Raw genomic sequence first — 24,404 nt, 5'->3', positions numbered from 1 at the left:
AGTCTTCCTCTTCTTCACCCTCTAAACCTCCACAGACTCTCTTTAAGATGGTGAGTAGAGCCTCACCACCGGGAAACCATGAGAAACTCTTTTCTACTACTGCTGCTGCTACTACTACGTTTTTGGATTAACTTGATTTCCTTGCTGGCGACTTTGAACAGTTTTTAACACAACGTCTGAGCTCCACACAGTTGGACCATTCTTAACTTTGATCCAGTAGATGTGGTGAACTCGGGAGACGCGCTTTGCGAGTTTTGATTTTGGTTTTAAATGGACATTCGTCTAAATGTTCACTCAGACCACTTATTGGGTCTGAGGGAACATTTGATCGGTCGATTAGGTTTTCATGTTTGTTCCGCTGTTGTATCATAATGAACACACTTTTAATGTTTTATTTTTAAGAAAATATATGATATTATATATATATATGTATTAATATTTAATAAGATCTATTATATTGTTTATATTATCCATAAATCGTGGTCGATGGTTGCACTTTCGCTCAAAGAATAGCCTTTACTCGTTTACACGTTTTCCTGAATTTACTTACTCAAACTGGCAGAATAAAATGATATTAATTCTCGTGTGACATTATCAGTGTCAGATCTAGGCGAGCGTCACACGCGTCTCATTCAGACACGGGCCCCGCAGTGATATCAGGGGCCGGCGGTGAGGTGTGAGGGGCCCCGCAGTAGTGGACCCCCCGGTGTGCGACCATTGAAACCCCTTCTAATGATGAATGTGTTCTGATCATCTCTCCAGGCACCCAAGAAGGCTAAGAGGAGGGCAGGGGGCGGAGACAGTGGTTCCTCCAACGTGTTCTCCATGTTTGAGCAGAGCCAGATCCAGGAGTACAAGGAGGTGAGGATATCAGCGCACAAACACACAAACACACAGGCGAACGCACACACACACAGACAAACGCACACACTCTCACACACTCTCGCTCGCACCCATCACAGCGTACGTGCCGCCATCAGTGTGGCGATAGACTGAGAGGATCAGTCAGATAGACAGTCACACAGATACGTAGACGGACACAGAGATAGATAATAGATAGGTAAGGGTGTCTTATTGACTATAGCATAGTAGTATATTGAATACATCTCTGGATGTAGTTCCCAGTCAGCTGGAAAGGCAATGGCCTAACTCAGCACAGAGCCACTAAGAACTACAACTGTTTAGATGGAGCTATTCTGTTATGTGGTAGAATAGATGTTTAACATTGAACTGCTTTTTAAAACTAATTCTCCATGCCAATGAGGCTGAATCGAACAGATGTATCGATGGCCGAACAGAGCTGTACGTCGACAGACAGGTCATTAGCGAACGGCATTAGGTATGCCCCGACACACTCCATCGTCACCTCGCGGGTCGTACCAATATGGAGATGAATACGGGGGCTAACTTTAGCCTGATGTAATCTCACTCTAATTCCCCTTGTTTTTTCAACTAAAGCCACAACTAAATTTAGAGATTGGCCATGCAGTTGCTGGCTCTGTGCGGGTGGGGTGTTGTAGAGAGGGGAGGGGGGATCTGCTTTCACAGCAGTTGCTTTTCTGCGTATCCCCCCCCCCCCCGGTAAGATTAATCAAAGAGGGGCAATGGTCATTAGGAGGGAGTCTGATATGTCTGTCACCCTCTCCAGCCTTCCGCCCCCCTCTCTGCACCCCCGTTCCTCCTCCTCCCCCCCTCCCAGCTGTTGCTCAGTCATCTCTCAAAGCCTCCCCCCCGCCCCCCCCCCCCCCCCTGATGGATAGGACAGGCTTACAGGACAACTGGAACTCATCAAGACAAACCCAACACACACACCCACGCACCCACACACGCACGCACACACACACACGCACACACACACACGCACGCACACACACGCACACACACACACACACACACACACACACACACACACACACACACACACAGGTTGTATGGCTAATGTACACAAGATGCGTAGATGGAAGATCCCATTGACAGAACGATGTCTATGGAGCCTTAACAGAAACATGCAGACATCTGTCTGCTGATCGGGGTCCACAGAGAGAATGGGATCAGATCAAATTTATTCTAGCGAGTGTCTGAGGACCGCTGGCTTCTCCTAATAGCCTCGTTATGTCTCCGAGAAGGCAACTGCGATCGGCGGTCCATGAAACCAGTTCTTCACTCCGAGCGAGCCGGGGCCAGGGTCTTTATGGGGGAGTGCGAGGCAAGCGACATTAAGACGGTGTCTGCTCTTTAAGTATTTCGTCAAGGGGTACGGTCTCATGGCCGCATTCCAAATGTGATAAGTGATCCGGCTTCCTGGAGTGCCACGACGGGAATGCATAACAGAACGCTGGAGGGGGGGGGCATCAGAGGGGGAGGCGGGGTACAGCTCCCGCTGTACCCCTCAGAGTGGAGCTGTGAGGCGTACCTTGATTGCTCTCTCTCATGCAGTCTCCATATCAGAGGACGGTCAGAGCGAGGCGAGGGTAGTGGTGGGGGGGTCAGATTCCGTGACACGAGAGACCTCTTCCAGTTGGAAAGTTGGACGGCACAACTGTCTCCAAACAAACACACCGAAATGAACAAGTCCTCGGTACCAACCTACGACCCACGACCTTTCACACCTCAGTCCTTCTGCTTTGACAAAAACGTGACGCGGTCGTATCCGGCGGCGCCCCCGTCAGGCGCACTCCTTCATCTTAACCCGTGTCCACTTTTAAAAACCCAAGGGTAGGGAGGTCTGCTCCTCTGTCCAACGGGGGGGCGCCGCTGAGAAAGGGCGAGGCGCTGGAGATCCAGCCGGTCTTTAACCCTTGCCTTGTGCTCCCTCTTCTCAGGCTTTCACAATCATTGACCAGAACAGAGACGGTATCATCAGCAAAGATGATTTGAGGGACGTGCTGGCCTCTTTGGGTGAGTGGACCCACATGCATCACATGACTACGCGTGTGTGTATGCGTGTCATTTTATGGAGTTGTGTGATCGGGAAGCTAAGGGGTCATTTATTCTTTAAACTACATAAGTGGGTTTCACTGCTGCTTATACACTTAAGGCAAAAAGAGTAGCCTTCCACTCACGCCCCCCTCTCTCTCTCTCTCTCCTCTCTCTCCCTCCATCTCTCTCTCTCTCTCTCTCTCTCGCCCTGCAGGCCAGATCAACACAAAGAACGAGGAGCTGGAGGCCATGGTCAAGGAGGCAAGCGGCCCCATCAACTTCACCGTCTTCCTCACCATGTTCGGCGAGAAGCTGAAGGGTGAGCATCTCGTCCCTGATTGGACCTCTGTGAATGTGTCCCGCCCTCGACGTCCGCTGAGTTCCGATTAGCGACCCGCCCAGCTGAACGTTTTTTCTCCCTCTCTGCGCGTCCTATCAGGTGCGGATCCCGAGGACGTCATCGTAGCCGCCTTCAAGATCCTTGATCCCGAAGCCACCGGAAGCATCAAGAAGGAATTGTGAGTTTGGCTTTTTATTGAAAGAAGTTTGTCATTTTTGAACGGTCCTCATTTTTGAACGGGAGTCGACACCCACACTTGGGAGTGGTTGCGTTCGCGACCGGTTTGATGAACTATCGTCTCTCGTCTGTGTCTACAGCCTCCAGGAGCTCCTGACCACCCAGTGCGACAGATTCTCCCCTGAGGAGGTAATCCATGGTTCCTTCTATCGCGGACCCTCTTCCATGGGTTCCTCACACACAGGAACACGTTTCCAAAGCTCTCTGTTGATCTCCTCCGTGGAGAACTCCAGCTGCATGTGTTTACAAGCACATGGCAAACTAATATCCGTCTCCTCTCTCCCCTCATTCCAGATCAAGAACATGTGGTCCGCCTTCCCCCCAGATGTTGCTGGCAACGTTGACTACAAGAACATCTGCTACGTCATCACACACGGAGAAGAGAAGGAAGAGTAAGAGTGCCCTGAAGGAATTGAAGAAAGAAGACATCCCTTGCTATTCTACCCCTCCCCACCCACCCCTCCCCATATTCTCCTCCCTGCCTTCCTCTCATGTGCCCCGGTGCCTCGGTCGCTGCTGTCCTCGACAAAGACTTGTCTCGTTCAGACGACGAGCTTTTCCGTGAGGCGATCGGCCCCTGTGTGGTGTTTGTCTGTCTGCTTATGGGGAATTGGGATTATTTTCAATAAAAAATGATCTTGTAACATCAATTACCACTCAACACTTTCTCACGATCCACCTCGGTCTTCACTTGCGCCCTCCATCTTCTCCCCTTCCAATCTGTCTTAGGATAGAACGACCAGTGTGTGAGCGGCCGGTTAGCCTACGATGCTACGGCGCGGGTTTTGAGACACGCACCTTTTTATCCCGCACGCTTTTTTTTTTTGAGTGTGTTGTTAAACCGAGGACCTCATTCCCAATTATGAAGAAGTCCTCTTTGGCAGTGCAGGCGAGAAGGGGGAGGGATCATGTAGAAGGTTTCGAGGGAAGGGTGTCTCCGTAAAGCGATGACTTCCCCTTCCCTCGGAGGGTGAAAGAACTCAGAGCGGGAGAGGAGAGGAGGAGCCGAAAGAGAACATATCGCTCTTCGCTGCTCCTCCTTGCCGCTCCCTCCTGCCTTGTGGAATAACAGTTCTTTTTTTTTTTCTTTCCATAAGCTGTCTCGTTTCAGATCGACTGGGCACTACCCCCGACTTTCCTCTGTAAAGAATAAAAAGGGACAAACTGTGAATAAAACCTCTTTCCTTTTGTACACGAGTGTCTGATCGGTGGTTCAATGAAAATAGGCTTAAGAACTAATTTTACTTTACTTTAAAATATGAACCCTCATATGCAACAAATTAGTAAAAATATGTGGACCTAGTAGGCTGTTGAATAGGTGTAAAAAAAATTAACAATAAAGGACTATCTTCTCAAATCAAGACAGAACTGATGGTTGATGAGGTGGTCCAGGGTACGGACAAATAAACCTGTTTCACGCTACACAACCAGTTCACCCAGAGATAGTGTGTCCCATTTATATTTCTAATGAGGAACTCAAGATATTACTAACATCGTTAACTCACCAAAGTCAAGTGGGCGAGGTAAACGCTGCTATAACGTCCAACAGCAGCAATATAAACTACGACGTAAAGGGGTTACATTTTTTCAAGAATAAAGAATGACGGCAGAAAGCTGATTTAATATATTATGGTTTATTACTCATCACAAATGTCATTATCGCTATCAATTAAATACATCAGGTGTAGATCTTGACCAGTTAAGGAATGAATTCAATTACCTATGGTTTTATTTATTTTCTCACCAGACATTTTCCTGTTAACTGAAAAAAAAAAAGACAGGGTGTCGGGGAGAACCGAAAAATAAATACATGTTTTTTTTTGTAGTTGCATCAGTTTGGCATTCCCCAGACTAAACCGAGTCGGACGTTTTCGTTCCAAACTGTCACTCGAGTTTAAGCACTGATTTGGTTGAATGAAATCCTCGCCTGCAGAGGGCGGTAAAGAGTAGAAAGACTCGGCGACGAAAATATATATTGCTCAGGTGTTGTCGCAATACCATGGCCTACCTTCTGGAAAACCTCAACTACCACCGCTAACGGCGATGACATCGGAGGGGCAATGACCCCTGAGAGCCTCACACCTCAACAACAGTACTCTGATGACACCACTTCCATAATTTTTTGCATTTTTTTTGTTGTTGCATAGATGTGTCCAAGGAGGTCTTACTACCAACTACACTAAAGTCTGTCTACCAAAGCCGTCTTAAAGCAAGGAGGAGGAAGCCAACAAGCTTAGAGGGGTAGGGGGAGGGCGAGATGGAACCATGGCGACAGTTGCCATGGCAACATCCGATGATGGCGAGGAGGAAGCTTCTCCGACCTAAGTCCCACCCCCCCCCGATCCGTGAAAAGCGAAGTCCAGTACATTCCAGTACAGTCACAAACCCCTCCTAAATGTCCTTCCTTCATTATTATCTGATGGTATTCCAGTAACTGACCATACTTTCCATCTCGTACAGAAAGTGGCGATTTATGGATCATAAACAGGTTTTAGAGGAGAGCAGAGCGTTAGAGGTTAGGGAGTTAGTCAACGGTTTCGTTATTATCTTCACTTCACTTTTTCCGACAAAACAGGCATTTTGATCCGCGGGAACAGACCCATGGAGATAACACGAAAGCCACACGTTGATCGTTATTACACAGTAAGTGTGATACCTTAAACTTGCTATTTAAAAGCCTAAAAACACCCAAAAATATCATGTATTGTTCTGTCAGAGTCGAGGACACCATTTCTTTGTGATGTTGCCATCCAATACTGCGATTTAAGGAAATCTTGTGAGCCAGAGACGACCGAACAAACTTTGAATGTAAACTTAAAAGTTGTAACGACATGCATGGAGTTTGCCCTTGTAAATGTAGAGTACACATCGTGCAAAAATAAAAATATATAAACCATAAACAGTACTCTGTTATCCCCTTTGGCGGTGTTGTGTGTACAACCGTCCGTCCTTCCAGTCGACCAGGTGTTTCGTTATCAATACATACAAAAATAGTCAAATTGCAAATAATAATAATTCATAATATACTATATTTGATTAAATTAACCACTTTGTACATAAATACATAAGAGCCCAAAAGGTCAAAGTTCAGAGGTTAATGCTACATTGGCAAACCTGGCACTAATTCAAGTGGCTTCCTACTCTTCTTCTAATGAAAAGCACAGAGTGCTAGCGTTAAAACTGCCCCCGGTCACCCACCGCTACCGGGACCAGGTAGGGGGGGCCCAACCCTGGGGGGTGGGCTTCTTCTCAACGGGGGCAGTGCAAACGTTATCCTTCACTCCAGAGAGTCCCTGGACTCCAACCTTCACCTACACCGACCTTTGGCTAAAGGAGACCTTCATTTGATCATCTGAGAGCAAAGTAACACTATGTTGAAACATTTGGTCTGCGGGCACAGGGGTTAAGTGCCACGGCGAATGGCGGCGGCTTCTTCTTCTACACAGCCAGCGCCGTCGCAGCGTGGCCGATTCTCCCACGGAAGTCCCTCGAGAAAGAGGCTTTAAAAACACCAGGCTCGCAGCCGACGCGGAACACGACACGTTAAACTGAAGTAAAAATAAATTAGGATAGAAAGCGCTTTAAAAAGGCCTCCCAAGTGTTGTCTCTTCAGGGGGAAATACACGCAGGTGTAGTCCAACCACGGGCCTGCCAGTTGGTGAAACCGACGCATGCTCTCTCCCTATTGGCCCCTGATCACGTGACCCAGAGCTGACCACGCCCCACGACTGGTTAACCCTAAGGGGTTTCCCTTTCGACGCAGCAGGGGCGAGAACGGTGTCCAGGTGTGTTACGAGACCAGGTGCGACACCTGTAGCCTCATAATAACATAATGGATCTACGTTGTCTGAAGGAGTTTTTGGTTTCTTTTTAGATGCATTATAAACGGACATGGGTGTAGATAACTAGTACTGGGGGGAGGGGGGGGGGGGGGGGAGGGGTCCAGGCCCTATTTCTATCCAATCACCACGAAGCCGCGATACGCTAGCAAACGTAGCATCTTCACGTTAGCATAGGTCGCCGTTGCGTCGAGGAGGAGGCCGGTCGACCGCATCTATGACATCACCGTACCCCTCAAACGCTAATTACAATGGAAAGGGTCCGTGTCCCGGCCCCCCACTGAGCCTGTCCCCCCCCTCCTGGCCAATCAGCTTTAGCCCCGCCTACAGGGCTGAGGGTTGACTGGCATATAATTCAGGAGGGGAGTGACGAGGGTGTGTGAGGGTGCCAGCGATGAGATGGGTGGGCGGACTCTGCGTGGCTTGGGGAAGGGGGTAATATTAGGAGGGTGACTACAACATTATACATTTCACGTCACTACTAAGGCACACACACTCACTCACAACATTGAACACTAGAATAAATAGATATAGGTCCTCCCGGGCGCGGCGACGCCTCCGTGGGCTTCTGTCCTTCGGGTTTGGGAGAGGAGACGGGTGCCCCCGCCCCCCTCCACGCCATCGATCGGTACGTTTGCATGCACTCCGTCCGTGTGGCGTCAGGGCGGAGGTTGAGGCGTCTGTGTGTCCCGGTGGAGTCTTGGATGGAGGACAGGTGGTGAACGGGCGTAGATAGTGAGGTCCGCGGAGCGCGGGTTGGTTCACACGACGCACTCCACGCCGGGACTGGGGGGGGTCTCAGAGAAACGGGACACGAATCCTGTGGACGTCCAGGATGCATGGAGCGGTTAAACACCGCACGTTCCCCAGAACACACCGAGAGGCCGCCGAGAGGAGTGTTCACGGAGCTACCAAGCTGCCAAATTCCTCAACCTTGATCTCATCTTCGTTTGGAGACTGGTGCTGTCATGGCAACCGCAGGAGTGAAGCTCAGCCTGCTGCTAGGACAGCTGCAGGGTGAGCGCGGCGAGTCGGATCTGATGATCAGGACGCGGTGAGAGCACCCGTCGGAGCGCGAGTGAGGATGAGAGGAGGCGGGGGTCAGGATGGGGGTCCGTGATTAAGACTTTACTATTTACAAGACGCAGGGGGGGCGGGGGGCTGGGTCGGCGAGGCTGCGGTCAGTCTGGACCCCCCCCCCCCCCCCCCCCCCAACAGCCCAACGGCCCCCGTCCCAGTCACGAGGAACAACGTAAAAAAACAAACAAATGAAATACACAACTTCACATCGGTGGCCTTCTGAGATGATCTGTTGCCGGGACCTTTTGTCGCAGTGCAAAAAGAAAAGCTGAAATAATAATAATTAGAATAATAATAACAATAACAATTAATTAATTAACAACAATAAAAAACCTGTCCCTCATCGTAGCGGAGGGAGGAAGGCCCTCCCCTCCCAGGCCCCCAGGTGCTTCTAAGCCATAACACCGGTACGAGATAAAGTGTTTGAAGTGACACACCCTACAGGAAGCCCCCCCCGCCTCCTCTTATTATCAGCCCCGTTAATAGCACCCGCCTTCCGCCTCCCAGGGTCCTTTGTTCTCCCTCCCCCCCCCCCTCCCCCACTAGCCTTCACTTCTTCTTCTGTGGTGTGGTAGTGGCAGCAGGCGGGCGGGGGGGAGGATAGAGGAACAGAAACTAGGCGGAGTCCTTGGGGGCCCCGCCTCCGTTCCTCTCGCCGGCGGCGGCGGCGGGCTCGGGTCCGGCGGCGGCCGTCTTCTTCTTCCCCGACCGCTCCTTCCTCTTCTCCTTCTCCTGGCGCTCTTTCTCCTTCTTCTGCCTCTCCTTCTCCGTCTTGTCGCGCTCCTTCTTCTCCTTCGTCTCCTTCAGCTTCTGCTTCTCGTCCTCCTTCTCCTTCCTCTTGTCCTCCTTGCTCCTCTTCTTCTTCTTGCCGCCGTCGGCCGCCGCCGCCGCCGTCGTCGTCGTCGTCGTCTCCTCGGGGCCGACGGGGGGCCCCTCCTTCACGGGGGCCTCCTGCTGGGGCCCCGGCATCAGGGGGGCGTTGTGGGCCATGGGGGAGGGGATGGAGGGCGTCACCTGCTCCACCACGGGGGAGGGCGTCAGCGTGGTGGGGGGCTGCAGGGCGGGCTGCTGCTGGGGGTTGTGGGACGTGGGCTGGGCGGGGGGGTCGACCTGCTCTTGGGGGGCCACCGGAGACGACTGCTTTGGAGGCTGTGCCGCCGCCGGGGCCCCCACGGTGAGCACGAGGGGGCTCTGGACGTGGGGCGCGGCCGCCGCCGCCCGGGGGGCCGCGCCGGGCAGCGGCGGCTTGTGGGCGGGGCCTCGGACGGGGCTGGTGGCGGCGAGGGGCCGTTGCATCGGCGGCATGGCGTCGGCGCCCGACGGCCCCGAGAAGGACGCCTTCTTGGCCAGGGCGTGGAACGGCGCCTTGGAGCGCCGGAAGCCCGGGAGCGAGAGCAGGCTGGAGGAGGCCCTGAGGGGCCCGGGGGCCGGCGTGCCCCCGCCCCCCAGGAAGGAGAAGCTGCCGCCGGAGCTGATGGCGGAGGCGCGGCGCTTCTGCTCGTGGATGGCCCGCGTGCCGTTGAGCCGGCGGCCGGGCTGGTGCGTCAGCTCGCCCCGGGACTCGCGCCACTTTCTCACCTGGACGGCGCACTCGCGCTCGATCAGGGACTCCGTCACCGGGAGAACCACGATCTGCACAGAAGGGTGGAGGACATGTTAGAGGAAGGGGGGGGGGGGGGGGGGGGGGGAGGGAAGTGAACCCGCTGGGGGGAGAGAGCACAGGAAGCTGAGTCAAAGCGTGCGTCGGTGAGCAACAGCAGATGTCCTGCTGAGGGAGGGAGTGTGCATGCATCTGCAAGACGAGGCTTCTCCTTGAAGAATGAAACCCGGACGCTGCCGCAGCAGTGGAGCAATCACGCAGAGACGCAACGTACACAGAACAAGAACAACACGTGCTGTAGTCTATTCACGTCCGCCAACGGAACAACCCTCCCCCCCTCGTAGTCTCAGTGCAGCCACAGAGAATGGATTGTTATCATGACCCTAAAAGGTCCTGTATTACACCACCAGGTGTGCGTGTGATCAACCGTTACAAGCCGCTTTGAAAAATATGCCTCTTCTGACATCACAAACGGGCGTGTCGACCTAGATGTATGATGAGCAACGTTTGCTACCGTCCACTGGGTCGGCTGGTAGACTGATCTATCCAGCGTACATCTAGGCGGACACGCCCACTTGCGGTGGCACTAAAACAGAGGAAGAGGCCGATTTTCAAAACGGCTTGTAACGACAAATCACACTCACACCTGGTGCTATAATATGGGACCTTTAGGACTACTGCACAGAGGTGACGATACGAACACCAGAATAACCTTAGGAACCCCAGAAATTAAGCGAGGAGCGCCCCAAGTCAAGCTCATCCCCTGAGATTGTCTCATCGTTTGGACCAAGCGCTCTTTATGGTTCCACGTTCACGGAACCAAAGGGGGTTACGGACCCCTTACGTCCTTGCGTCCACCGCAAGGGCCTGACGTGCGCCTCCCAAAAATCGTAGCCTTCCGCCGAGGCGACGCAGCAGCAAGGGCTGCGATTGGTCCGCTCGCTAAAACCCGACGCAGAGCCATAAAGGTTCAGGACTGCGTCGAGGTGTCTGCGTGGTCGTTGCGTTGCGGGAGCGTGGGACCATGACCAGCCCAGCCTTGTGCACCGAGGTGATGATACAGACCCCCCCCCCCCCCCCCCCGGGCCCACTCACCTCCTGCACCAGCACGTCCTCCCGCAGCAGGTCGGGGGAGATGTTCCTCAGGCGCTCCATGGTCTCGTACATGCCCTGAAGCTCCCGCAGCTTGTCCACCGAGCCCAGCATCTGCTTCAGCAGCACCAGGCCCACGCGGAACACGATCTTCACCCCTGGGGACGCCGCAGCTCAGAGGTCAGGGGTCAATAGTGAAATCGTGATCAAGCCATTGTTTTCGAGTTTGAAAACATGATGTATTTATTCAGCATGTCTCTCCCAAAAAACACTTTGTAACTGAGAACTTAGAAATTTTGCCTTTAAAAAAATACACAAATGTTCAAATCTAAATGAGTGTACAGATGTGTATCCAGCTGTTATAGAAAGCTGCACTTTCTATAAAACAATAAATAACAAAAACTTGATTACATTAGTTTTGTGATCGCTTGACTCCAAAATCGAAAACGGGATCAAAATTCGATTAATCGCCCAGACGCTTTTATCCAGAGCCATGGATAAAAGCGTCTGCAAAATGCCCTCAATGTAAACTGTAAATTAAGTGTGGATCTTTACAATATTGGGGCGTGTAAACAGCTGAGAGGCATGTCCCGGCTTTGACAGGTTCACTTAATTTCCTGCTGTGCTTTCACCTTCGTTTTACAATTTATTTAGCACTGCACTTTTCATCCTCCCACACTGTGCTGACGTGACGAAACGACAGTAAAACGACAAGGTTTCACTATCTGTGAACACCTTTAAAAAAGGAACCTTAAAACCTACATATGTAGCTCAGCATTCTCTAAATCCATGTATTAATTTTTATTTTCATTGTATTGTTAAGCATCTAGTAGTGCAATTTTGCACGAAAGGCGGCATATGAATAAAGTTTGATTTGATTACGAGGTGCATGCGGAGTAAGACCCTCACCTTCACAGAAGAACATGTCCCAGACGCGCAGCACGCAGGACCAGGGCAGCGTGCGGGAGAAGATGCACATGAACCACTCCGTCATGTACAGGATGGGGTCGATCTTGAACTTCTTCAGGTGCCGGTAGGCCATGGGACACGTGCGGCGCAGCAGGGAGAAGAAGATCTCCCCGTCCAGCTGGATGGCCTCCTGGGAGGGGAGAGAGACGCGACAGAGAGGTTCTGGGTCAGCTGTGAACCAGTGGAGTCTCGGGGGCACACTGAGGACAGAACAGGTGCTAATTGAAATTCTGTGAAACTTCATACATAATCCAGACTTAACTATTGTTAGTTTGATTTGATTTGTTGTTGATTCGTTGACCCACTTAATGTCAGTACTTGCTCCATTTCAATACTTTTGCCGTTTAGGAACATGGTTAGTATCCATGCAATCATTTGGACTGTCTGCTGTGTGTGAGCACAGTGGGAAAACTGCTAATAGCCTGGTATGTGTATGTGTGTATTCATGCATGCATCCATCTATACGTGATATCCTGGTAATAATGTGGATAGCATTTTTCATAACCAGGCCAAACCACTCCACATGAATACGTGGTTGTGAGGCCTTTGCTCCCAGAAGGTCCTGAACCACTGATCTAATCCGTCGCTACCGGCTGAGAACAGAGCGTCTTACCAGCCCGGCGCTGTAGTAGCCTGGAAGGTATCGCTCACAGATCTGGACCAGGCACCAGAAGGCTTGCTGTCAGACAGAGAGACACAGGCGTTAACACACATTGGCACAAACTTTCTCCTTAATAAACGCTTTTCAAAGAGAACACACATGTGAAATGAGCCACACTTGGTGTATACAAAGATCTCATTTTTACAACAAACTACTATAACATTATGACTTTTAGCAAAAGTATCTGATGAGAGAGTAGGTGCATGCACAACGTATAAGCCCCCCGATAAAGGACCATTGACTGCTTGAAGCAGATGGAAGTAGATACAAGTATGGGCTGACTTTAGGTCAGTCCCTGGAGGTCGGTACGGCGGTCCACACAGCGCCCTACCTCAGCAGGCATGTGCATGAGCAGGACGGCGGCCACCGGGGCCTGGGCCTGGCAGTAGCCCTCGTCCGGCCGGTAGACGGTGTAGGCCTTCAGGATGCGGTACAGATCCTGCTGCCTGCACACAGCCATGGGGAAGACAGGGATTAGGCTCAATTAGGGCTGGGCGGTTAATCGAATTTTGATGGCGATTTCGATTTTAGCGTCAAACTATCACAAAATTAACATAATCATTTTTTTCGAGATAGATCAGAACATTTTCTTTTAGACCATTTTGTGTATTTTTTTAAGGCGAAATTTCGAAGTTCTCAGTTAGGTTTTTTTCCTTGGGATAGACATGCTGGATAAACACAACACGTTTTCAAACTCAAAAACAATCGTTTGAATAATCGTGATTTCAATATCGACCAAAATAATTGGCGCTTATGATTTTTCCCCTGATGGAGCAGCCCTAGGCTAAACCCCACCCTGGCTCTAGGGTGACGGGTTGAGGGCGTGCTGTACACGTGTGTGAGGAGTTTACCCGTGGCCCCCCCGGGCAGCGAACATCTCATGGAAGGGGAACTGTCTGTGGAGGTCCTTCTCTATGATGTCCAGCCACTTGGCCTCTCCCGGCTCCCTCTCCAGCTCCTGGAACACAACGAGGAGCGCTTAGGAAGCGTCTCCAGAGGCAGGGAACACAACAACACAAGAACCCTCCCCAGAGGCAGGGAACACAACGAGGAGCGTTGAGGAAGCGTCTCCAGAGGCAGGGAACACAACAAGGAGCGTTGAGGAAGCGTCTCCAGAGGCAGGGAACACAACAAGGAGCGTTGAGGAAGCGTCTCCAGAGGCAGGGAACACAACAAGGAGCCCTTAGGAAGCGTCTCCAGAGGCAGCGAACACAACAAGGAGCGTTGAGGAAGCGTCTCCAGAGGCAGGGAACACAACGAGGAGCGTTGAGGAAGCGTCTCCAGAGGCAGGGAACACAACGAGGAGCCCTTAGGAAGCGTCTCCAGAGGCAGGGAAAACAACGAGGAGCGTTGAGGAAGCGTCTCCAGAGGCAGCGAACACAACGAGGAGCCCTTAGAAAGCGTCTCCAGAGGCAGGGAACACAACAAGGAGCGTTGAGGAAGCGTCTCCAGAGGCAGGGAACACAACGAGGAGTGCTTAGGAAGCGTCTCCAGAGGCAGGGAACACAACAACACAAGAACCCTCCCCAGAGGCAGGGAACACAACAAGGAGTGTTGAGGAAGCGTCTCCAGAGGCAGCGAACACAACGAGGAGTGCTTAGGAAGCGTCTCCAGAGGCAGGGAACACAACGAGGAGCCCTTAGAAAGCGTCTCCAGAGGCAGCGAACACAACGAGGAGCGCTTAGGAAGCATCTCCAGAGGCAGGGAACACAACGAGGAGCGTTGAGGAAGCGTCTCCAGAGGCAGCGAACACAACGAGGAGCGCTTAGAAAGCGTCTCCAGAGGCAGGGAACACAACAAGGAGCGTTGAGGAAGCGTCTCCAGAGGCAGGGAACACAACGAGGAGCGTTGAGGAAGCGTCTCCAGAGGCAGGGAACACAACGAGGAGCCCTTAGGAAGCGTCTCCAGAGGCAGGGAACACAACAAGGAGCGTTGAGGAAGCGTCTCCAGAGGCAGCGAACACAACGAGGAGCCCTTAGGAAGCGTCTCCAGAGGCAGGGAACACAACGAGGAGCGTTGAGGAAGCGTCTCCAGAGGCAGGGAACACAACAAGGAGCGTTGAGGAAGCGTCTCCAGAGGCAGGGAACACAACGAGGAGCCCTTAGGAAGCGTCTCCAGAGGCAGGGAACACAACGAGGAGCCCTTAGGAAGCGTCTCCAGAGGCAGGGAACACAACAACACAAGAACCCTCCCCAGAGGCAGGGAACACAACAAGGAGCGTTGAGGAAGCGTCTCCAGAGGCAGCGAACACAACGAGGAGCCCTTAGGAAGCGTCTCCAGAGGCAGGGAACACAACGAGGAGCGCTTAGAAAGCGTCTCCAGAGGCAGGGAACACAACGAGGAGCGTTGAGGAAGCGTCTCCAGAGGCAGGGAACACAACAACACAAGAACCCTCCCCAGAGGCAGGGAACACAACAAGGAGCGTTGAGGAAGCGTCTCCAGAGGCAGCGAACACAACGAGGAGCGCTTAGGAAGCGTCTCCAGAGGCAGGGAACAGAACAAGGAGCGTTGAGGAAGCGTCTCCAGAGGCAGGGAACACAACGAGGAGCGTTGAGGAAGCGTCTCCAGAGGCAGGGAACACAACGAGGAGCGTTGAGGAAGCGTCTCCAGAGGCAGGGAACACAACGAGGAGCCCTTAGGAAGCGTCTCCAGAGGCAGGGAAAACAACGAGGAGCGTTGAGGAAGCGTCTCCAGAGGCAGGGAACACAACAAGGAGCATTGAGGAAGCGTCTCCAGAGGCAGCGAACACAACGAGGAGCGCTTAGGAAGCGTCTCCAGAGGCAGGGAACACAACAAGGAGTGTTGAGGAAGCGTCTCCAGAGGCAGGGAACACAACGAGGAGCCCTTAGGAAGCGTCTCCAGAGGCAGGGAACACAACAAGGAGCGTTGAGGAAGCGTCTCCAGAGGCAGGGAACACAACGAGGAGCCCTTAGGAAGCGTCTCCAGAGGCAGGGAACACAACAAGGAGCGTTGAGGAAGCGTCTCCAGAGGCAGGGAACACAACAAGGAGTGTTGAGGAAGCGTCTCCAGAGGCAGGGAACACAACAACACAAGAACCCTCCCCAGAGGCAGAGGAGAACAAATGACTTCAGGAATGGATTACAATTTCCTATAAAGGAATTTTTTTTTTTTAAAGGCAAACTGTCTTTTTAGCGGCTTGGCTGAGGAGTATCGGAGAATATGAGTGCTGTCACACATTGCATGCATACATCCTGTGTAGGACTAGTCGCAGTAGTTGCAAAAGCTAGTTTTACTTACTGGTAACGACATCTTAACCAATGTAAATAACACTCTTCAAGAGGGCCAATGAAAAAAAACACTCATTTCATCATTGTAACATTCTGGAGGAATATTAATAATAATTATTAATTTCAAAAACGCTTGTTTAATGTATAAGGCTTTGCATGGGCATTCTTTAAATTAATTTATTAAACCCTAACAGTGGCATTGGGCCCGGGGCCATCAATAGAGGGGACTGAGGGGCCACATAGTTTCACCACATTTGGACAAACGATGCCGTCAGTAAAGGGAAGTAAACACTGGAATAGCCGAACACATGCAATAAAGGAGTGCCCTTCATATCTCAGTGTAAGATCCCTCTCAAACAATGGCTAAAGGTAGGCCTCAATTGTGCTCACTCCTTACCTCACTTGTTGCGTAACGTATTTTGCGTGGTTTTTTACTTGTGTACGGTCACTGTAATGTTTCCCGTTTCGGTTCACTGCCTGGGGAATACAGATGTAATCTAGCCTGTTTCCTTCTTGTATTTTCACATTGATGTTTATGTACTTGCTCTGTCCCTATTTAATTAAACAAATAAAACAAATTAACACATTAAAATAAAAAATGTAATTAAATAATATATAATAATAATAAATATAAACAAGGCAAGACGGGGGACAGGGGGGGGTCCACTCAGCCCACCGTTTGAGCGTGATCATTCGGGGGTGGGTGGCTGTCGAGCAGGCTTACAGCCCGTTGGTCTAAGAGGCTTACAGCCCTCCGCGTCTCCCGACCTTCCCCGACCTACAACAGGTGGGTGCTAGCGGACAGTAGCCTGGCTAATAGAGTACTAAAGTGTGACGTCACGTTTCCACAGCAACCAGTTTTCGGTTCTAAACAAACCAAATTAACAAGGGGAAATCCCATGCCACACGAATGTTTTATATGAAAGGTTTTTTGTGAATTGATTTGCGAGTTTGCTTTACCAATGATGTCAGTGGCTGTCAGTAATATTGAGAATAGATTGTCTTCATATAAAAAAAAGACACCTAAACTAACGTCGTGTAAACTTTTCCTTTTAATATCCCGGGGGAATATATGAACATCGACATGTTTCGATTGGTAGTGATTTTCACCTCTTGAAATTGATTTATTTTCATTTTGAAAGAAACAACGCATGGAAGCAATGGAAAACGCCATCTCTCGTTCGGTTGTTTAGAATTGAAAATCCGGTTGCCAGGACAACTTGACGTTTTCACTTTAGTACTCTATTACCGGACCAAGCTCCATTGTATATTGCACGTTGGTCTGGCGAAGCTGCCGTCATTTGCTTCAGCGCAAGAGGCGTGATCAACGGGCCTCAACGAGTTCAAATGACTCCGTACGCAATTGGCTGCGCACCGTCGCTTCCCTGTCGTCATTGTGTTAAACCAGCCAATAGCGCGCCAGGGGGAAAAGCCAGCTTGTTGATCGGCTCCCGCAAAAACGTATCGGAAGCGAAAAGAAAGAAATGCATTGCTCTTCTCCAGAACCTTCTGCGGGGCGAACTCAAATCGCCGGCAGAATGGGCGGGGCTACCAAGTCTAAGCGGACAGCGTTACCTCAAACTTCCCGGGGTTCGCGTCCAGGAGGTCCTGGCTGTTGGACAGCAGCTGCCAGGCTTTGGACCGGAGCGACGAGGGGATGCCCTTCCTGCAGCGGATCTTCACCTGGGGAGACAAGCAGGGGGACAACATAAAGGGCTGATTATGGTCCCAGGTTCCCGCAGCGCAAGGGGGTTATGGACCCCTTACATCCTTGCGGACCCTCCTTGCGTCCACAAGGAGGACCGCATGGGCCTGACGTGCGCCTCCCAAAAATCGTAACCATCCGCCGAGGCGACGCAGCAGCAAGGGCTGTGATTGGTCCGCTTACTAAAACCCGACGCAGAGCCATAAATGTCCACGACTGCGTCGAAGCGTCTGCGTGGTCATTGCGTTGCGTGAACGTGGGACCATAATCAGTCCCTTAGCCGCTTAGCATTCATCTGGGGAACACAAGCAGGGCTAAATAGCCACTTAGCATTCACCTAGCATCAGAACATCATAGCGTTAGCTCCAGCTGTACAGTGTTGAACGTGTAGACTTCAATGCTGGGTGTCATGTACTTTGTCTCTCAATAGGTTTAATTAGCTTTTAGTTTGAACAGAAAAAAATACACAAATACATACATATCTGTAAATATTAGGCTTATTCATATTTTATCCAGGAGGACAAAATAAGATGAACACAAATCTTAGCCAATCAAAACAGAGAACATGGGTAGGCATTTTCACACCGCCCGAAACAACCAGGGCACCACCAAGTCAGCGGTGGGAGATAAGGCCGCTTTGACGGATGATCGAGGGTGACAGCAGTACCTTCTGGAAGCGATGCTTCACCCACTTGTCCCAGTTGCCGAACATCTCCAGCCATTTCATCTCTCTCTGCCGGGCCACCTCCAACCGGATGTCTTTATCTCTGAAACATCGAGCGAGATCGTATCAGTGGGTCACGAGCAGGAAGAGACGGCATCTTCTTTAAACCAGGGCACAGTAACATTGAGCTGAGGACTAGGATGTGGGACTTATTGTGCGGCTTGTGCAGGGTCGCCCACACGTTGATGCACGATACGCAATCTTTCCAATGCCATATCGTTCAGGCATTTACATTTCGGTCATTTAGCAGACGCTTTTTATCCAAAGCGACTTACAGTAAGTCCATTTGTCCGTAGAGAGAGAAACAACAGTAGTATCGCTGTCGGGACAGTAAGGATGTTTATAGAACCAAGTGCCAAGCACTAAGGTTAGCCCATTAAGGTTAACCCGTCACCCATTTGTAACACCAATACTGGAGAATAAGCACGGTAAATCGTAGCCAGGTGACGGCTCACGTGTCGATCCACCACCACTTCATCGCACTACTACTACTACTACTACTACTACTACTACTACTACTACTACTACTACTACTACTACTACTACTACTACTACTCCTCCTACACTCCACCTCTGAGTGTCTGAAGGACGGCTGATCTGAGAGGGACTTTGTGATTAAGCGGACACGGGGGCCCCATCGCTATCCCGCTCCAATCAATAAGCCTCTTAATTATTCAACAGAAGGAGCCCAATTAGTCTGTCTGGGGGGGGGGGGGAGGAGACAATGCAAAAAAAAAAAAGAGGAAGCATGTGTACGACACATGGCCGCAAACGCGGAGGGGACGGGTGTTGCAGGAGAGGGGCCGGTATGAGGAAGAGACACACTGTCCAGTCTGACTCACCGGAGCGCCCTCAGCACTATCTGACTCAGAGCAAGGACAGATTGAGGCCGGCCAGACATGTTAGGAGAGAGAGGGGTGGACGCGGAGAGACCGAGCAGGAGAGGGTGTGACCGGCCAGGCCCACGAGCTAGGCCCGGAGCAGAGCGAGTCACGTGAACCCCCACGATACAGGGGCGGCTGATTGAGTGGACGATAGGACGCTAAGTGGAGGATCATCTAGCAGATCAAATCAAGTCATCGCATGGTGCTCGAATTTAGTCTCCCGGGAAGAGAAAGCAGTCTGCATGGAGCCGTGTCAAGAGAGCCATCTTTCATCCTTTAAACATACCGCCTTCCTGAAACACCGCATCCGACCTGAGCTTACGGTCTATGAGGATCAGCCGAGCACACAATTGGCCACAGAATCGATGAAGACCGCCTTCCAGTAAATACGCGCGTGTTTACGGGTCGTCTAACCTACCCGCTCTCGCTGTACTGGTTCCCGCCGAGGAAGCCGTATTTGTCGGTGCGTCTCGCCGTCACCCCGTTGACCTCCGAGTCGGAGCCCACCGAGCTGCAGTCCTCCCCCAGGCCGGAGAGTGACTCCAGGGTGCCCGACATCAGGCTGGCCGACTCCAGGTAGCTCATGGTGTCCAGGGCGGGCCGGGCCTTGGGGGTGGAGGGGGGCAGGTAGAGGTCGGCCGGCTCCTGGATCACCGGGAGGGGGCAGGGCGGCTGCTCAGCCCGGGAGGGCGTGGCCGGGGGGGTCTCTGCCGATCCCGTGGCCGGGGGGGCGTGATGCTTTGGGGACCAGGTTCCGGGGCTTGGTTTCGGGGGTACCGGCGGCGGTGGCGACTGGGCAGGCTTCTCGTGGGCGGCGGTCTCCCCTGGTGTGGGTCTGGGGGCGGAGTCTGGAGCAGGGGGGGCGGGCTCTGGGTTAGGGTTAGGGGCGGGGACTGGAGCTTGCTTTGGGGCAGCCCGGGCGTCCTCCAGGATGGAGGGGTTTGGGTTCTGGGCGACGTGCACACTGGGGTAGAGGTTAGGGGTGGGCTTAGGATCGGGGGAGGTGGGCGACGCCTGTGGCGGTGTGATGGCGGCCGGCGGCCCGATATGCTCAGTGGGGCCGCTCGGGGCGACGCCCGCGGAGTCGGGATTGGCCGGGACGCCGCCGTCTTGTTTCACAACCGGTGCGGGGTCGGCCGCGGTCGCCGGGACCTCCGTCACTGCCGAGCCGTCGCCCTGGGAGGCGGTTCCAAAGGTTTCCACGGGGATCGGAACGCCGGTGCTGACGGCTTCGGCGGGAGCGCCATCGGCGGGACCCGGGAGCAGGTCGGGCTCCGTCAGGGGGACAGGTGGGGTTGAATCCCCGGCCGGCGCAGCAGGTGTAGTGGGAGTGGCGTTGGGGGGGCTCAGGGGTTTGTCGTGGTAGAGGAAGGACTTGGGGGTGGACAGCCCCTCCCCGCTGGGATCGGGCAGGGCCGTGGAGGGTGGAGGGATGGACGGAGCTGCGGGTGGATCGCCTAGAGCAGAAGGCGACGGGGTTAAGGTGGAGGTTTCAGCCATGGTTCCACTTTGGTCTCTCCTGCAGAGATAAGGAGGGAGGGAGGAGCAGAGTGAGTTACATCGTTACAACACATGGCAGTATAGGTTTTGAGACTGTTTGTCTCTGTAGAATGAAGGGGTCAGAAATGGGATCAGAATGCAGGTGTTGAAAAATGCAAAAGAGCTCTTTGTCCAAAAAGATTGTTCTTGTCACAACAATATCGGGACTAAGGAATATGACCGAGGGATGAACGTTTACTTTATCCAAAACTGGGATTGAACAGAAAACATGAGATGCTGTAGTCAGTATGCGCTTTATATTCATATTCTGTCGCATGGGGCCTTGGGGGTTCAACTCTACAATAAAGCGCTGTTCCAATACCCCATTCACAAACTGAACTTCAGCATCATTGAGCAGGAAGCCTGACTCCTGCTACTTAATATATTAATAACAAACGGTCTACTTAACGACCACCTAGTTGACTTAACCGGTATGACACTGGAACGATGCATCAAACATTTCTATGAAGATATAAAAAACTATAAATTGTTCGATTTAATGAATGGCAGCATAATGAGAAAGTTGTGTCATTGAATGTAAGCGTTACACGATTGTAAACGTATGCATATGTGTAGTAGCAAGTTAATGTGATAACAAAGCACTATTCAAATGTAAATAAAACGTATAATAACACATTCATTGAGAAATATCCCCATTTACAATTAGCATAGTGCAAATATATGCAATTATAAGTGGGCTGATGTTCTAAAGCTTGCATTTATAATATATTTTTTTATAAACACACCAATGTCCATTGAGCCTGCAATTGGACTTCCATCAGCAAACTACAAAGGTTGCCCGATCTAAAACCAGTCCCTGTACATAAAGCTACACTCACATATTAAGAGTTTACATTCTGAAAGAGGAACGAGTCTAACATCAACGTTCGACATCATCATGCACATACTGTTACAAGTCAGGGACGCCTGCCGCCACCGGGCCACACCGGCCGGCCACAGATCACCCTGAGTCACAAACCTCACTGCACTTTGCTCTCGGATCATCTCAAGCACACCTTTACAACAAATAAATCCAACTTCCCTATTCAACCGACATATCATGTACCATCTACCACACAATGATCAACTCCCTGGGGTGAGGCCCGGGCCGAGGTGGGACCACGGCCTCGCCGCTCCTGTTTGGCCCCGGTACCTCGGCTGCGGACGGCGTTTTACTCACCGACGAGCCGCTGTGGGTCAGCGGGACCCGTCCGCCTGGGCAGCCGGGGGGCTCCGGTCCGCGACCCCCCACAATTCCGGTCCCGGGAACTCCTCGGTGAGATGAAAACACGGCAGACGGGAGACGTGCTGCTGTGTCAAGACGTCTGAGACCGAAGAGCTGCACAGGCGAAATGTCCCCGCGGCAGCCCCTTCGCCTGCTAGCTTAGCTTGTTGCTAGTTTAGCTCTGAACCTAACGGTACCGTTAGCTTAGCTTGTGGCTAGCGGAGTGCGCCTGGGTGAATGGTAGCTCTCCACCTAACGATACCGTTAGCCTAGCTGTCACGTTAGCCTAGCCGTCGTGTTGTTGTTAGCCTCCTGAGCTAGCCCGAATGCCCTGTCTACCCGTGTTCGTGTGCGAGAAGATACCTGCCGCTCACCCTGCGGTTAAGCTACGTGCTGTTCTAGTTCTTCATCTGGAAGCAAACTGGACTTTTTTCTGTTTGACTTGTTCTGCTCGGCGTTGACAAGCGGCTTGAGCACATTACGGCAGGCGCCAGCGTTTCCCTACTGACAGTGCGTGCGCGTCCACGAAACCGCCGTCGCACACGCACACGCATTATGCCGAGGTCTCCCTCCTCCTCGTGTTCTTGTTGTCCAACGCTTCCTTGCAGGAGGGAAATGATAAAAAGTGAGGAGAATTTTAACATTGTGGCCGATTTTGTTCAAATTATTCCGCATCTTTGTGTGTTGAAACACCGTATTGATGCTTACAAGTGTTGCTTTAACAATAAAAAAAAAAAAAGTTCGCGCCCTAACAAATCCTACTAAATATCACTGCAATATCTTGTTCTGTCAGTAGATGACACCGTTCGTTTGGTTAACGAACGCATATTTGTACAAAAATACAGGCTGCGGTTCTTTTCTTTTTACGACCTATAATTTGGTTGACTGTCATGACTGTCGAGACAGAACTAGCATAAATACAGGGGTGGCACTAGTGGGCGTTTGCTGTGTCAATGTTTTCATCGTTTGGCAGGCCGGGGTAGAGTTGCCCACGGTAGCAACCAATGGAACATGACAACAACAAACTCATGTTTGCACACTGGATGAAAAGCACATGACGTTTACATTTCCCAAACGATTTTCGTTTTTATTCAAGGGGTGATGTTCTCCATGGAGTAAAGAAGAATGTATATAGGCCTATATGACATAGATTATACGTAATGATTAATGAATATGAAGATGAAAACGAACATTTGAAGAAATGGTTATTTGTTGTATCTTGCCCTCTCCAATATGACGGCGACGTGTCGAAGTAGTCAATGCGGCTTCTATACGTCTACATTGCAAACGAGGAGAGCATTGCCACTGAAAAATAGGCGTCTGAACGGAGAACCAATCCTCTTCACCTCCCCTGTCAAAAGGCTTTCTTTGGTTTGGGTAAGGGTTTCTTCGGTTCATTTTGGGACTGCAGAGCTGTCGGCTTCCCTCGAAACGCTCCCTCAATTCAGTCTCAATCAGCGGAGGACGGTTGTGCGTCAATGCTTAATCGGCAGGTGAGAGGAGGTCCATATTAGCCAATAATAGGTGACAAGCCTGCAATAGCATGTGTTGAACATACAGTACAATTGTTTCGTTTTCCCTCCTTTCATGACTTAGACTGCTGTGGTCACAGCCACCAACCCATAATGACATCCTAGATCACTTCACTATGGTGACACAATAATGCATTGTGACAAAACACGGCAGCTATCAATACAGGTTTTTGGTGTGACCTGTGTTACGTATTTTAGGAACACAAGCTGTATTTCCCTCACTTAACCAATAGGGGGTAGGACCAAATATATAAGCCGTAAATACTACACATAGCCACAAGGGAAAGCAGGACATTACTGAAGGCTACAATAGATACTTTAGCCACAGAGGGCAGCATCACAGACCAGGCAAGGAAAACCGAGGATTACGTCACACCGGTTTCTCTCCGAGTCTTCCGGTCCTCGCTGAGTCCATAAAGAAGACCACCTGGCCACGAAACCTTTAGAACTCTCCCGGCAGCGATTACCATACGTGGGTTTGTGGTTAGGATCAGCTAGGAGAACACTCTCGCACGTGCTAAGGCACATCTCCAATCTCTCTTTACTTCAGAGCATCAGTTTACCATACCGAAAATACTTTATACAAATAAAGTCTCGTTAAAGCTATTCCTTTGGATTCGACCCCTCTTTCCAAGAAAAACATTGCACCTGCCAGATAGATGCAGTCAAACAGGCATTTCACCTGATTCAATTTAGAGTCAGAGAACATGTTCTTTCTGTGTGGCCTCTTCGTATCTCTGGGACTGGCACCTGAACTCATATAGGAACCACATGAGCCACTGAAGAGAGAGAGTCCAGAAGGGCAATGAA

General features: G+C 51.3%; 2 protein-coding genes across 2 annotated transcripts; one reads left to right on the top strand and one right to left on the bottom strand.

Annotated features, from left to right (window-relative positions):
* mylpfa (myosin light chain, phosphorylatable, fast skeletal muscle a) lies at nt 1-4,647 on the top strand. The gene is made up of 7 exons (XM_079745906.1): nt 1-50; nt 763-861; nt 2,823-2,898; nt 3,134-3,238; nt 3,359-3,437; nt 3,577-3,625; nt 3,791-4,647. The coding sequence occupies exons 1-7, from the start codon at nt 48-50 to the stop codon at nt 3,890-3,892; spliced, it is 513 nt and encodes a 170-aa protein (XP_079602032.1). The 5' UTR covers nt 1-47; the 3' UTR covers nt 3,893-4,647.
* A 485-nt stretch (nt 4,648-5,132) lies between these two features.
* Nucleotides 5,133-22,556, bottom strand: tbc1d10b (TBC1 domain family, member 10b). The gene is made up of 10 exons (XM_079746723.1): nt 22,018-22,556; nt 19,717-20,817; nt 18,358-18,457; nt 17,561-17,668; nt 13,589-13,695; nt 13,069-13,183; nt 12,690-12,755; nt 12,017-12,206; nt 11,111-11,265; nt 5,133-10,047 (listed from the first exon to the last, which is right to left on the bottom strand). The coding sequence occupies exons 2-10, from the start codon at nt 20,796-20,798 to the stop codon at nt 9,031-9,033; spliced, it is 2,940 nt and encodes a 979-aa protein (XP_079602849.1). The 5' UTR covers nt 20,799-20,817; nt 22,018-22,556; the 3' UTR covers nt 5,133-9,030.
* Between the last annotated feature and the right edge of the window lie 1,848 nt (nt 22,557-24,404).

The sequence above is a fragment of the Pollachius pollachius genome, assembly GCF_949987615.1.
Source record: "Pollachius pollachius genome assembly, chromosome: 11".
Classification (NCBI taxonomy): Eukaryota; Metazoa; Chordata; class Actinopteri; order Gadiformes; family Gadidae; genus Pollachius; species Pollachius pollachius.
The sequence above is the reverse complement of the archived record's forward strand: the minus strand, read 5'-3'. Positions and strand labels throughout refer to the sequence as shown.